Source organism: Bufo bufo, chromosome 10 (genome assembly GCF_905171765.1).
Source record: "Bufo bufo chromosome 10, aBufBuf1.1, whole genome shotgun sequence".
Lineage (NCBI taxonomy): Eukaryota > Metazoa > Chordata > Amphibia > Anura > Bufonidae > Bufo > Bufo bufo.
In genome coordinates, this window is record NC_053398.1 from 102,931,303 (window position 1) to 102,947,344 (window position 16,042).

Consider the following 16,042-nt stretch of genomic DNA (forward strand, 5'->3'; position numbering starts at 1 on the left):
TTAATAACTGGTTGAACCTCCTTTGGCAGCAATAACTTCAACCAAACGTTTCCTGTAGTTGCAGATCAGACGTGCACAACGGTCAGGAGTAATTATTCACCATTCCTCTTTACAGAACTGTTTCAGTTCAGCAATATTCTTGGGATGTCTGGTGTGAATCGCTTTCTTGAGGTCATGCCACAGCATCTCAATGGGGTTGAGGTCAGGACTTTGACTGGGCCACTCCAGAAGGCGTATTTTCTTCTGTTTAAGCCATTCTGTTTTTGATTTACTTCTATGCTTTTGGTTGTTGTCCTGTTGCAACACCCATCTTCTGTTGAGCTTCAGCTGGTGGACAGATGGCCTTCATTGCCTCGTGGCCCTCCCTAGAGCAGAGCAAAAGGGGACCCACCGCAAGATCAATGAATGAATTAATCAGGAACTCCCATAGAAATTAATGGAATGGCCGCACACATGCATGACTGAACACTCTGTTCTTTTCAGGGGGCTGCAGGGGTATGGGGCCCCCATTCTCCCAATCTGATAGTTATCCCCTATCCTGTGGATTCTGTGCCTTCTGATGCACCATCACGTGAGCAACCACCATAGCACTGTGTGAAAGCTAAACAACCATGTGCTCCTCTGCACCCTCACAACAACTTAAAGGGGCTTTCCCATGAAAAATATTCTACAGTTCAACCAGCATCTGGATCTAAATACTTTTGTAATTGAATATATAAAAAAAATTTAGCATAGCCACTGAGTTATTCACTAAAATGTATCTATATAGCGCCACCTGCTGTTTGTTCTTTTTCTTATTTCTTTGTCCGCCTCCCTGAGATGGCCGCACATGCTCAGTTTAATCTTTTAGCCGCTTCCTGTGCTGTGATAGGTGGATCATGGACACGCCTCCTGAGCTGTGATAGGAAGAGCATGGACACGTCCCTTGAGCTTTCAGCTTCATATAAATCTAGCAGAGCAATGAATGTGGAGATCTCTGGATCCATGTGGGGTACAGGGCTGGTTCTGGCTTTGTTAGAAAGAGATTGTCATGTGCTGTATGCCTTAGTTTTACATTAATCATGGGATAACCGTTTAAGGTCACTTTTAGTTTTCAGGTTGCATCATCCTCGCATCCAATTGTTGCCATTGGTGCTTTGACCACTGTAACAATTGTGCAGATGCTGCTGCAAGGAAGAGGTCTACTCTTCCTCCGACTAGCCCTTGATGAGTCCAGAGATCTCTACATCAGTTTATCTCCAGCCATTGATCTAAATCTAAAGTTCACTTGGACAAAGCCTGTATTACACTGCCTGATTTTTTTTTATAGATAATCGCTATCATGCGTTCACATGAATGCTCTTTAGCGATGATCTGGCAGTGTAATATTACCGCTGATTGCTCGTTCATCAGGTAATCCAAATCTTTAGACATATTTGCCGGTGGCAGATCATGGTGTCTAAAAAGGATCTGCCGCCGGCAAACCACTATACACCATGGGGACGAGCGATGGCATAGCGATCGCTCCTCCCCATGCTGCGGAGGAGATCGCTGCATGTAATAGCAGTGGTGTCCTCCTCTAGAGAGCAAGTGATTGCTGGGAGAGAACTTCCTTCACACCTCTGAGGACACAGACATTGCCTCTTGGCCCTCCCAATTTCCCAGGCCTTTTTGTTATTTATAGGGGTTGGCCTGAATTAGAAGTGAATGGGATTCTATGAAGAATAGCAACCAACATTTTCAACCAAGCACATCCCTGTTCAATCAAGGGCTTTTCACACCAGTGTTTCCTCAGTGTCACTTCATCACGTATGTCTAAATCAGGCATGCTCAACCTGCGGCCCTCCAGCTGTTGTAAAACTACAGCTCCCACAATGCTCTGCTGTAGGCCGATAGCTGTAGGCTGTTCAGGCATGCTGGGAGTTGTAGTTTTGCAACAGTTGGAGGGCCGCAGGTTGAGCAAGCCTGGTCTAAATGCTGTGGTGTCTGTATCACACACATCCTCTGCTTCTAGTCAGGCAGAGGTACAGGAGAAGCTGATGCTAGATAGAGATATTGTTTAGAGAAAGTGATGACGAGGAGAAAAGAAGAAATGCTGTTGCATGCACTCGAAAAGTGCAGAGAGAAGGTTGTGACTGGGAGCGAGAGATAACAATTGCCTTAATAGGATGAACCAAATTCTAGAAACACAGGAAACAGACACAAGCGCGCTCCCTCGTGTAGTGTTCTCTGGTGATATGTCCGAAACACATGATAAGATTTACTACTACTACCATGTTCTTTGGTGCCCTCTGAAGCCCACAATTCCGCATCAGGGTTACCCACCTCTATACAAGCACCAGGTTGTATGTCTTGGTTACTCTTGGTAAGACCTGCTGAAGGCTTCAGTGTAGAATGAAGACCCAGCCATAGACATAAGTTAATTGTAATTTTCTTTTTCATAGCGAGCCCCTATAGGTGTCAGATGTCACTGTATGGAAAACTGTACGTTAAACAGAAGCTATACACATAATGTGAACAGAGCCTTAGCCTGTAGGGAGGCCCTTAGCAAGATGTGAATAATGTGAATCAATTGTCCAAGTTATTTTTTTGTTTTTTGTATGTTTCTAACTAAGCAAATGTAAGGGGTTCACAAGTCACTTACTTCATCTGCAGTGGCCCCCTTCATGTGCAGTCCCCGATTCACGGGCAGCATTCGTGTGGTTGCCGCAGATGGAGGCAGACTCATTCAACTTGAATGGATCCGTGATCCGTCCGCACCGCAAAAATTTTTTTCAAATTTTTGCAGTGTGGAGGCACGGAGATAAACCTCACGGAAGCACTCCGTAGTTCAAGTGAATGGGTCTGCAGCCGTGATACGGTGTGCACACAGCAGTTGCCCGTATATTGCGGACCAGCTGTTTGTAGGCCGCAATACGGGCACGGCCGGGCTACGGCCGTGTGCATGTGGCCTAAAGGATATAGAGCCAGTAAAACAATCCATGCACTAATTGAGAGGCTGTGGACATAAGTGTTCTCAATGTGCAGATCCAATAATTCTCGTTTGTTAAAGCTATGGGCACCTTTTGGGTTCATTTGCTTTATGATTGCATTGTGTTTATTACAAATGTTCAACTGTTTGTCCTCTGCAGCTTTCAGGTTTCACTGGTCCATAGCCTCCATGATGGCCTGATCCATAGCATCCATGATGGCCTGATCCATAGCCTCCATGATGGCCTGGTCCATAGCTTCCATGATGGCCTGGTCCATAGCCTCCATGATGGCCTGATCCATAGCCTCCATGATGGCCTGATCCATAGCCTCCATGATGGCCTGATCCATAGCCTCCATGATGGCCTGGTCCATAGCCTCCATGATGGCCTGGTCCATAGCCTCCATGATGGCCTGATCCATGATCAAAATTTAGCATTATTGAGTGTATCTGAGTTCTCAGGAGACTAATGATAAGGGCTATAGATCTTGTTTTTATATGGATTTCAGTGGGAAGGAGAAAGAACAGTTTGTACAATCAGTTAAACACGAAGGCTGCAGAGCATGGACGGTTGAAAATTGTTCAGACTAACATGCAATGCAATCATACAAAAATGCTTCCAAAGGTGTCTATTCCCTTTAAGTCAAGATAATTTTTTTGCTAACTCAGGGGTAGGCAACCTTCAGCATTCCAGCTGTTGTGAAACTACAACTACCAGCATGAATACTTGCTCCGCTCTTCCCATAGAAGTGAATTGAGCATGCTGGGAATTGTAGTTTCACAACAGCTGGAGTGCCGAAGGTTGCTGACCCCTGTGCTAACTACTGTACATTTTTGTGATTTGTTCAGTAAGGGTCGCTTCTATATTGTCCTTGTCTTTCAAGTGAAATAGTAAATAGTGTCTAAAAGTAGTGGAAATGTTTGCTTGTTTGTCCTCCTCCTCAGCATTGCCGTAGTACTTCCAACGTAAAGCAGTCCACATGTGAAGTCCATCAGGTACATTACAAATTTGGACTTGCAATTCATAAAGGTTTTTATTTTATGTGTTTCGCCTGTATTATTACACGTGAAATCATAATTGTGGTGTGTGATAATTTTGCAACATTTACATCTGGTTTTACTGCACTTGTTTGATCCTAATAGGTCAACTCTTAAAAATGTCCATCAAGTGGACAGAATTTTCCTGACCATGTTGTCCAAATTACTGTATCTGGTGACAGTGTTCTGACTTTTTTGAGGCAGAGTGAATTACATTTTTGGGATAACCCCTCATCCAAATATGTAGAATTCCATGTTATTCTCCTGAACTGACTGAAAGGTACTTTTTCAGAACTTTTTTGTAGCAAAGTGGCCTCCAATTTCTTGTAATATTTATTAGGCCTCATGCTGTCACGAGGGTGTCGAGGACCACGCCTGACTCCGTTATACCCGGGGTCAGGAAGTCGCAGCGGTTGGCTGCACGCTCTATTTAAGATAGGGCTGTTTTCCTTATGGTAGCTTTCTGGGTTTGCTTAGCAAACCCTTTTGGCTCACTCAGGGATCCGTAGCTCCTTCTCCTCAGCTGTTCCTTGTCCAGCACTCCCAGACCTCCTTATATTTCTCTCTCACACTTCTCTGGTTGCCAGAGATAGAGCTTCCTGCCTGGACATCTATTCTGACCTTCTGGAGCTGTGTTGCTGCGTTCGCTGGTAGTTGGTCCAGTACGCTACCCTCCAGATCCCTGTTGGACCTTTTTGGTTTATTGTGGTCGCCCACCTGGGTGTATGTGTTTGTATGTTTTGTCAGGGCAGTCAGGTGCCAGCCGCAAGGTGAGTTAGGGGTCACCACCTTTCCCTCTCCCTTGGGCAGGGCTTTCCCTTTTTTCCTCCCTGTGCGTGACGTCGGTCATTACATTATCTCTGGCCATTATTTTGTGTAGGTAAAAAAATAAATAATTTTTTTTTACCTACTTAGAATCCAGTATGGATCAAATTGCTGCTCTGTCCAAACAATTTCATGGCCTGTCTTTGGAGGTGGTAGGATTGAAGGCGTCGGTCCTCCAGCAACAGCAGCAATTACAACTGACTGCAAGCCCAGCGGTTGCTACTGGTAACCAGGTTGTTGCGGAACCCAAGGTCCCTCTCCCTGACAGATTTTCTGGGGGAAGGGACAAGTTTTTGACATTCCGTGAGGCCTGTAAGTTATATTTTAAACTGCGCCCTTACTCCTCTGGTAATGAAGATCAGCGGGTGGGGGTTGTTATTTCCCTGCTGCAGGGGGATCCGCAGTCCTGGGCGTTCTCTTTACCTACTGATTCCCAGGCTCTTCGGTCAGTGGATGAGTTTTTCGGGGCCTTGGGTCTCATATATAATGACCCTGACCGAGTCGCCCTGGCTGAATCAAGATTACGGAGACTCTTACAAGGAGAGCGGCCGGTAGAGGAGTATTGCTCTGAATTCCGTAGGTGGGCTACGGATACCCAATGGAACGACCCGGCTCTCAGGAGTCAGTTCTGCTCTGGGTTATCCGAAAGGGTTAAGGATGCGCTTGCATTATATGAGACCCCCTTTTCCCTTGATGCGGTTATGTCCCTTTCTATCCGAATAGATAGACGCCTTAGGGTCAGGTTGAAAAAACCGGAGCAATTGGTAACCCCTCCCAAGCAGCAGTTAGTCTGTACGGACTTAGACGAGCCTATGCAGCTAGGAGGAACTACTCGTCAGGTCCGTCCTCCTGAGGCTCGCCGTAGGCGTGGGGTTTGTTTTTTTTGTGGGGAGAGGGGTCATTTCATTAATGTCTGTCCTTCTTTCCTCAGAAACAAAAGACCGTCGGAAAAACTACTAACCCCCGGCTGTGTGGAGGATGTCAGCCGGGGGGTATACGTTTCCTCCATACGTACATCGCAATTTGTGTTGCCAGCGGTTATTATTTTTGGTGATAAGACGGAGACTATTTCTTTCTTTCTAGACAGTGGAGCAGGGGTAAATTTGATAGATGCCCATTTTGCCCGCACTTTGGGTTTGTCTCTCTGTACTTTACAGAGACCCATTCCCATATTCGCTATTGATTCTGCTCCCCTGTCTCAGAGAAACCTCACGCACATTGTTCATAATTTACACCTTCGGGTAGGGGACCACCATAACGAGATGCTTTCAGGTTATGTTCTGGAGTGAGCAGTGCAGAGAAAATTGCTTAAGTAGCAATTGCTTAGTCGCCTCCATAACTACCCTACCTACATTTATTTCGGACTTTGAGGATGTTTTTTCTGAAAAGGGTTGTCAGAAGTTACCACCTCATCGTCCTTATGATTGCCCGGTTAACCTTATTCCCGGCGCAAAATTACCCAAGACCAGGTTATATAATCCTTCGGGTCCAGAGAGACAAGCCATGAAAGATTATATCTCCGAGAGCTTGGCTAAGGGACACATCAGACCCTCTTCTTCACCCGTGGCTGCAGGGTTTTTCTTCGTTAAAAAGAAAGATGGGGGCCTGCGTCCTTGCTTAGATTTTCGCGAATTAAATCAAATAACCATCCGAGATCCATACCCTCTTCCTCTCATTCCTGACCTGTTTAATCAGATTGCGGGTGCTAGGTGGTTCTCCAAACTTGATCTTAGGGGTGCCTACAATCTGATTCGTATTAAGGAGGGGGATGAGTGGAAGACAGCGTTTAACACCCCTGAGGGGCATTATGAAAATCTAGTTATGCCTTTCGGTCTGACCAATGCTCCTGCCGTCTTTCAACATTTCGTTAATGACATTTTTAGTCATCTAATCGGCAGGTTTGTGGTAATATACCTAGATGATATTTTAATTTATTCGTCTGATCTGAAAACACATGAGGTGCATGTCAGACAAGTACTGCAGGTCCTACGGACGAATGAATTATATGCTAAAATTGAAAAATGTGTCTTCGCCGTTCAGGAGATACAATTCCTGGGTTATTTTTTATCTGCGTCAGGTTTCCGTATGGATCCTAGGAAGGTCCAGGCAATTTTAGATTGGGATCTTCCTGAGAACCTCAAAGCACTACAACGGTTCTTGGGCTTCGCAAATTTCTATAGGAAATTCATTAAAAATTATTCACTTATTGTAAAACCGCTTACTGACATGACTAGGAAGGGGACTGATTTTTCTAAATGGTCTGACGCCGCTAAAGTTGCTTTTTCCTCTCTAAAAGAGAGGTTTACCTCAGCACCTGTACTGGTCCAACCTGATGTCTCTCAGCCTTTTATTGTTGAAGTCGATGCGTCAGAGGTGGGAGTGGGGGCGGTGCTGTCTCAGGGTCCGTCTCCTGGCAAATGGCGTCCTTGTGCTTTCTTTTCTAAAAAACTATCTGCAGCAGAAAAGAACTACGATATTGGCAATAGGGAACTATTAGCTATTAAACTTGCGTTTGAGGAGTGGCGTCATTTCTTAGAGGGGGCAGTCCACCCCGTCACTGTGATTATGGACCACAAAAATCTTCTGTACCTCGAATCAGCTAAGCGTCTCACCCCTAGACAGGCTAGGTGGTCGCTATTTTTTACCAGGTTTAACTTTGTGATTACCTATCGTCCTGGGGCAAAGAACACCAAGGCTGATGCACTATCTCGTTGTTTTCCTGGAGGGGGTAATGTGAGTGATCCGGTACCCATTCTTCAAAGAGGAGTGGTTGTTTCTGCGGTACACTCTGTTTTGGAGGGGAAGGTGTTAGAGGCCCAGGGGGACGCCCCGGTCTCTTGCCCCTCAGAGAAATTATTTGTACCGTTGAACTTACGTTTCGAATTATTAAAGGAACATCATAATTCGGCACTTGCTGGGCACCCGGGTAGTAAAGCAACCTTGGAACTATTGTCTCGTCGTTTTTGGTGGCCAAGGTTGCGTCAGGATGTATTGGATTTTGTGTCTTCTTGTTCTACCTGTGCGCGCGCAAAAGTTTCACATACACGTCCTGCAGGGTCTCTGTTACCACTCGTCATTCCCAATAGACCGTGGACACATCTGTCAATGGATTTTATCACTGACTTACCTTTGTCTGCGGGTAAAACAGTTATTTTGGTAGTAGTGGACAGGTTTAGCAAAATGGTACACTTCATTGCGTTACCCGCACTACCTAATGCTAAGACTCTGCTCAGGTATTCGTCAGTGAAATCGTGAAGCTTCACGGGGTCCCCTCCGATGTTGTTTCGGATCGGGGTACCCAGTTTATTTCTAAATTTTGGAAAGCTTTTTGTTCCCGTTTGGGGGAACACTTGTCCTTTTCCTCTGCTTTCCATCCTCAGTCGAATGGACAGACTGAGCGTACCAACCAAAACCTTGAGACATATCTAAGATGTTTTGTGTCTGAAAACCAAGAGTTGTGGTCATCATATTTACCGTTAGCTGAGTTTGCCATAAATAATCGTCGTCAGGAATCCACTGGCAAGTCACCATTTCTTGGTGCATATGGTTTTCATCCCCAATTCTGTACTTTCAAAGAGGGGGGGTCTTCTGGGGTTCCCGAAGAGGAACGGTTTTCGTCATCTCTTTCATCGGTATGGCAGAAGGTGCAAGCTAACTTGAAAAATATGGGAGGTAAATACAAATGCATGGCTGATAAGAGACGGTCGCCAGGTCCGGACCTAGGAGTGAAGGACTATGTGTGGTTGTCTACTAGGAATATTAAATTGAAGGTTCCCTCTTGGAAACTGGGTCCTAGGTTTATTGGCCCTTACAAAATTGTAGCCATCATCAACCCCGTGGCTTTTCGCCTGGAGTTACCTCAGACTTTTAAAATTCATAATGTTTTTCATAAGTCGTTACTCAAAAAATATGTTCCACCTCTAGAACCATCACCGCTGCCACCCCCTCCTGTTGTCGTGGATGGTAACCTAGAATTTCAGATATCCAAAATTGTTAATTCTTGTCGGGTCCGTCGCTCTCTTCAATATCTGGTGCATTGGAGAGGTTACGGTCCCGAGGAAAGAATGTGGGTTCCTGCGTCTGAGGTAAACGCCGATAGGTTAGTTCGGGTTTTTCATGCCTCTCATCCTGAGAGACCTGGTCCTGAGTGTCCGGAGGCCCCTCGTAGAGAGGGGGGTACTGTCACGAGGGTGTCGAGGACCACGCCTGACTCCGTTATACCCGGGGTCAGGAAGTCGCAGCGGTTGGCTGCACGCTCTATTTAAGATAGGGCTGTTTTCCTTATGGTAGCTTTCTGGGTTTGCTTAGCAAACCCTTTTGGCTCACTCAGGGATCCGTAGCTCCTTCTCCTCAGCTGTTCCTTGTCCAGCACTCCCAGACCTCCTTATATTTCTCTCTCACACTTCTCTGGTTGCCAGAGATAGAGCTTCCTGCCTGGACATCTATTCTGACCTTCTGGAGCTGTGTTGCTGCGTTCGCTGGTAGTTGGTCCAGTACGCTACCCTCCAGATCCCTGTTGGACCTTTTTGGTTTATTGTGGTCGCCCACCTGGGTGTATGTGTTTGTATGTTTTGTCTGTCCTCTCCCTGGTGTTTCCCTCTTAGTGATAGTGGTGTGGACTAGCGATCCCACCGGCCTGTTCACTATCCAGGGCTCATATTAGGGAAAGCCAGGGTTTAGGCACGTGATCGCCGCACGGGTGAGGAACCCGTCTAGGGACGTCAGGGCAGTCAGGTGCCAGCCGCAAGGTGAGTTAGGGGTCACCACCTTTCCCTCTCCCTTGGGCAGGGCTTTCCCTGTTTTCCTCCCTGTGCGTGACGTCGGTCATTACACATGCACACGGCCATTGTTTTGGTCCGCATCGGAGCTGCAGTTTTGGCAGCTCGGATGCGGACCTATTCACTTCAATGGGGCTGCAAAAGATGGGGACAGCACTCAGTGTGCTGTCCGCATCCGTTGCTCCGTTCCGTGGTTTGCGGACAAGAATAGGCAGTTATATTAAAGGCTGTCTGTGCCGTTCCGCAAATTGCGGAACCCACACGGACGCCATCCGTGTTTTGCGGATCCGCGGTTTGCGGACCGCAAAACACACAATTGTCGTGTGCACGAGGCCTCACTGTGATTTTCTGTATTTGTTGGCCCTAAGGAGAATGTATAAGTATCTGTTTCGTTGTGGGTGAAGTGACGGTTCTTAGGTATTCTACAATTTTTTTTGCTCGTTCTGCCCTGCCTTTATGCATAAAAATCATCTATGTGTGTACAGTACATCAAAATCTGAGAGAAAAATGGCCATTCACTATTTAGATTTCTTCAAAGAGCCCCATGAATAAGTATGTGCCGCTGGGTGCAATTTGCCCCATCATGGTCTAGATATGTTGGATTAGAATGTGAAGAAATTATATTCCGGAATGAATCTAATCCATAAAGTACAGATATTTGTCATAGTTATTCGGAAATCCATTCAGAAGGTTTCAAGGTGTTTATGAGATCTGCAGAATCTCTGACGTTAGAGGGGAGGTTACTCACCAATTTGTGGTAGTGTACTGTATGTTTACATAGTGTGGTAAGTTGTTTTTTAGGGAATCTGTGCCGGAAATAATGGGTCTATCTGGTAAGTTACTGATATTGTTAGGAACTTTAGGTTATGGAATGAGTTTTTTTTTTGTTGTTGTTAGGTTCTCAGGGAAAGCTTCATTTGACGAGAATGTGAACTTTTTGCTTGTATTCAGGTCTGAAAATAAGGTTTTATGGTATTCATGGTCAGAGAGGTTTTTTATGGCCTCCTGGATGTAAACAGCTGTCCTGAACAACTACTCCTCACCCTTGTCTGCTGCTTGTCTTTGTATGTTAGATTGCTTGTTATGTGGTTGTAACGGTGCCCATATACCTTCAGTGGCTGTCAGCCAAAAGCTTGCACAGTTGACAGTTTTCAGTGAGGTGAGAGGAAGAAGCCACCTTTAGACACCTTTGAGCGTTGAAAAATGGCACATCTAGTGCTTGTCTTCTCCAACATCAGCTGTCTGTCAGCCAGCCCCACCAAAAAAGTTCAGCTGGCAATAATGTAATATGTATGGGGGCTTCACATATTTTGAAGCTTCTAAAGTCTATTATGACTAGAAATAGGAATTCCTCTACATGGTTTCCTACTGTGTTAGAAACAAATGATGATCTGCTGGGATTTGTTCTTCAGGAAATCCCAGATGTCAATTTAAAGTCATGTGGGATAACAGACAGACCGTTACTAAGGACTTGTATTTCAGAGGTATGTGTGGTATGTAGGTTGAGAGGTTGAAGATCCCTATCTTTATTACATTTTTTCACTCCCTCTGTTAGTTTCATCGTTTGGGCAGATATTATGGCATGATGTTATTGTTGGGCCTCTGAACATGTACTCCCATCGCACGTCATGTTTCCATTAAGCATGCTGGCAATGTAGGGGCCATCAAGTTCCAGGGTATTGAAGTTGTTAACAGGACCTTGAGAGGTGGCGATCATGATAAGAAATTGTTACAAAAGGAGGCAGAGTGGACATTCAGGCTGCGCACTGTGTGTCCTGAAGGCTTAAATGAACATATATCATATGTCTGTTTCTTGTAACTACACATTGGTCCCCATTTTTTTACAATACCCTGGCTATAAATATACTACTGTTCGAACACACTGTATTGCCCTCCCCTCCCTAGGTGTGTCTCAAGTGGACGTAGTTATTTATCACTCTTTAGTCTATATGTACGGTGAATATAGCCCTTATGGGGTTAATATATCCTATAGGGTTTTTTGATATATGTATATACAGCCGCCGGTATGTGTCATCTATATTTTTTTATGTGCGGTATTCTATGTATATAGCGCTATTCTCCTTTGTCCCATCTGTCTTTTTTCCTGACATTCCTAATCGCCGATTGTTCCCTGCATCATATCTATGAGTGTGTTGACACTCAGCGCAGGATCGCGGCATGGAGAGGGGCGGGTCTCACACACACCCCCCATCTCGTAACTCGCCAGCTGCCGCTTGATCCGCCCAGCAATGGGAGGGGTATCTCCCTATTTAAACTGCAGAGAGCGGCGGCCGTATTACGGCCATCATAGCGCTGAAGCTGTCGCCTCACCACCCGAGGCGTACAGTATGTTTGTCCTGTACTTGACCTAGCTCCTGATGAGCCTCTATATGGCGAACCGTTGAGCTCTACTATTAGGTTTAGGGTGCGGACATAGCGCATCCATATGTGGATTAGTCAGGACTTAGTCAGGACTTGCTGGATTAGTCAGGACTTTTTACTGACTGCTACAGGGGGACCATTTAGGGATCAACAATTAACCCGGGGTTCAGTCAATGAGGATTACCCATGTTAGGCTGATAGTTCCCTTCCCCCTGGCAATGTATAGTTCTAGACATGGTATACCCTTATTTTTTTGATATAGCGCACGTTAGCCTGTGATTATAGCACGTTACAGTAGTTGTTTCACAGGAGCTATATCCACGTTAGGGTACCATTTCTCACCCAGCATTTGTATACATGTTTGGTCACTAGTCGATGCAGCAAGTGCTTCCTCACCTTACGTACATAGTCTTATGTACTGGTGGGGTCTGACTGCATCTTACAAATGCCCAGTGACCACATACATTTTTTTGTTTGTATGTTTATTTAGGGACCTGCACACCTCTCCCTATTTTAGTGTACATCCAATAAATTATTTAAGTTTTATCTTATTCACAACGTTTCTTCTAGCTGTGACTCCTCTGAACATGTAGCTTGTGATTTCTTTTTCTTTCCTTTTCTTTTTTTTTCGCATTTACATTTTTTATAGAATTTTTTAGGAAATATAAAATTACAAACAGTATAGTAAGATTGCGATGGTCCGTCACATAAGGACCAAGCATTTAAACCTTGTAAAGTGAGAACAATAAAGGTGCAAAAGAAGAAAATGAACATCTCTCCATATCTATAAAGGTATCATATTCTTGCGAGTGTCCCAAAGTTGCCGGCATTTCAGGTAATTAGTCATCGCGGCCCACTGAAGTGCCCCCAAATATTCGAGTATAGAGTTCGGAACCTGAAGGCGGCGTAGAGCTTTTCCAGTGGAGTGCAATCAAACATTTAGCTGCAGTTAGCATGTGGAGGAGCAGCCTGGCGCCCCAAACTCTAATTGATGGCGGGACTACATTCAAGATGAGTGTTAGAGGGTCCCTAGGGATATGGATATCCAAAATGATTTGTATGAATCGTGTAATTCGTGTCCAGTACGACTTTATAATTGGGCAAGACCAGAAGATATGGAACAGAGAGGCTTTCAGTTGGGAGCACCGCCAGCAAAGGAGTCTATAGCGTGTAACACTTCCGGTGTATGGTACCAGAACGTTAGAATCTTCAGTTGGTTCTCCCTGTACGCCACTGAAGAGGAGCTAGAGTGTACTCTGTTCCATATGGTCCGCCAGGTTTCCGGAGGGAGCTCCCTCTGTAACCAGTCTTCCCATCTCCTCATGTATGTAGGTTTAAAACGTGCCGGGTAGTCTGAAACAGATAGGACCTGGTATATTATTATTGGCAAGTCTTTGGCGCTGTATTGTCGAAGCTCCAAATACTTTATTCTGCTTGTCATCTCGATGTAAAAGCATATTGTCATTGTATGATACATATGGTATATCATTATTCTTGCTCAATAAAAAGAAATTTGAAAGATAGGACCTGGGATATGTCTTTGGCCTTTGGAGGAAGGGCTCCAGGTGCAGACCCATTCAAACGGGGGAGGGCTGGGACCTCCAATGCCCCCAGCACCTTCTTACAATAGTGGAGTATTTTGTGATGTTGAAACCGCAGTGTGTCTGGTAGGGAAAAGTTAGCCTGCAGCTCCTCAAATGTCAAAAACCTAGCGGAGAGAGGGTCTTTCAGGTCGACAATTCTGTAGAGCCCTGCAGCCCTCCACGGTCCAACCATCGCAACCCCCGAACTCTCCAGTAGATGGGGGTGAAAAGGAAAGTAGTAAGAGGGGAGCACAGGGTGGCTAAGTTATATCTAATCCTGTTCTGGAACCAGACCTCCCTTGTGAACAGCATGGGGCCCAATACCTTAGAGGTGGAGATAGCAGGAGGGGAACCCCAGATCATGGTACCCGGGTGGATCGGTGCCAGCCACAGCCGCTCAACTTCAGTCCATTGATTATATGAATGAAGCGTAGACCAGGAGGTGATATGCCTCAGGTGCGTTGCCAGATAATGCGAGGCTATGTTAGGAAGGACCATACTCCATTAGAAGCAGGGGCCACCAAAATCCAGTTGGAGAACCTATGGCGTTTATAATTCCATACAAAATTGGTAAAAGCAGACTGTATAGAGCGCAGGACTGCAGCAGGCACCCTCACCGGGAGGGTCATGAACAAGTACAGAAACTTAGGGAATATGGACATTTTTATGGCCACTATACGAACTAGGAGGGAAAACGGGACTGTTTTCCATTTAGTAAAAAGGGCATTTATTTCCATTAGTAGCGACGAGAAATTAGATTTATAGAGAGAAGAGTAACTGGGTGTGAGTTAGATCCCTAAATATTTAATAGAGTGGGTACGCCTTGTGTAATCAAACCTGCTATGAAGAAGGCTCAGTCTGTCAGGGGAGAGATTGGTAAGGCTACTTTCACACTTGCGGCAGAGTGATCCGGCAAGCAGTTTTGTCGCCGGAACTGCCTGCCAGATCCGGTAAAACGTATGCCAACTGATGGCATTAGTAAGACTGATCAGGATCCTGATCAGTCTTACTAATGCCTGATCAGTCAGAAAAATGCATTGAAATGCCGGATCTGTCTTTCCGGTGTCATCCGGCAAAACGGATCCGGCATTCATTTTTTTCACCTTTTTTTCGGTCTGCGCATGCGCACGCATTCCAGTATTTTGAATGCCAGATCCAGCACTAATACATTCCTATGGAAAAAAAATGCCGGATTCGGCATTCAGGCAAGTCTTCAGTTTTTTCTGCCGGAGATAAAACCATAGCATGCTGCGATTTTATCTTTTGCCTGATTAGTCAAAATTACTGAACTGAAGACATCCTGATGCATCCTGAACGGATTACTCTCCATTCAGAATGCATGGGGATAATCCTGATCAGTTCTTTTCCGGCATTGAGCCCTTTTGACAGAACGCTAGTGTGAAAGTACCCTATGGCTTCGGACTTATAACGTGCTATCTGGCTATAAGATTAATACTTCTATCGTATCGGTCCAACACCGCATGAAGGTTAGGGAGGGAGATAAAAAGATTGGTAAGGGTCAGTAAGACGTCATCAGCGAAGAGGGAGATAGAAAATGACTTATCTCTGACCGGTATACCTTGGATGTTGGGGCTATCATGTATTAGGTTTGATGCTGAGAACGTATAAGAGGGGGGAGAGGGGGCACCCTTGTCTTGTCCCGTTGTAGATTGGGAGAGAGGGGGAATGGGCATGCGGCAACCAAATTACCGCTTTTGGGGAGGAGTACAGGCCCATCAGGGCAGCCATGAATGGGCCCTTAAATCCAAAATGATGCAGCGTTCGGAACATAAAGTTCCAGTTCAGGCGGTCAAATGCCTTTTCTGCATCTAAGATGAGCAGTAGTGCCTTCATCCCTCCCTCGTCAGCTATATCTATCAGGTCAATGGCCCGTCTGGTGTGTCACCTGCCTGGCGGAAGCGAACAAAGCCAACCTGGTCTTTATGGACCAAGTGGGGAAGCCAGCAATTCAGCCGGTTTGCTAGCAATTTTGAAAATATCTTCAGGTCTGAGTTCAATAAGCTAATGGGTCTGTAGCTGGAGCAATCTGCGGGGTCCTTACCAGGTTTGGGAATCACCGTTATATAGGAACCCAGCATGGTGTTGAGTATTTTTTCACCCTTTAGAAATCTGTTAAATAGTTTGGCCATATGAGGTATTAATAAGTCTCCAAACATCTTAAAATATTTATAAGAAAGTCTGTCGTGGCCAGGTGACATCCCACTGGGTAAATCAGATATAGTCTCCTTAATCTCCTCAATGGTGATAGCTTGGTTAAGATGAATCAGGGCCTCTGTAGTTAGAGTAGGTAGATGACATTCAGACCGAAACTAATAGTGCGTTTCGGGTTGTTTCATCTGCAGGGAGAGTAGAAGGAAGGCAGTATATAGCTGAGTAATATGTGTGGAACAGGTTAGCTATCTATGATCTCGAATAGTGTGCGGGGTAGTAGCGGCAGTGCGTTCTTTAAGTTGTCGAGCCAGAAG

The 16,042-nt window shown here is 45.4% G+C and overlaps 1 protein-coding gene across 4 annotated transcripts in view; it reads left to right on the forward strand.

Moving 5' to 3' along the window:
• LOC120980116 (dipeptidase 2-like) overlaps positions 1-16,042 on the forward strand; it is a 138,662-nt gene that overhangs the window by 16,748 nt on the left and 105,872 nt on the right. The window contains exon 1 of one of the 4 annotated variants that reach the window (XM_040408994.1): positions 2,227-2,321. The exons of 1 other annotated variant lie outside the window; for it this stretch is intronic. Coding sequence is in view for 1 of the 3 variants with exons in the window: in XM_040408990.1 (XP_040264924.1) it covers positions 2,327-2,344 (18 nt within the window). In the remaining 2 variants the exon portion in view is untranslated. Of the gene's footprint in view, positions 1-2,226; positions 2,345-4,245; positions 4,269-16,042 lie in introns of those variants that run through there. 2 more of the 4 variants (XM_040408990.1, XM_040408995.1) reach the window with 2 other exon arrangements.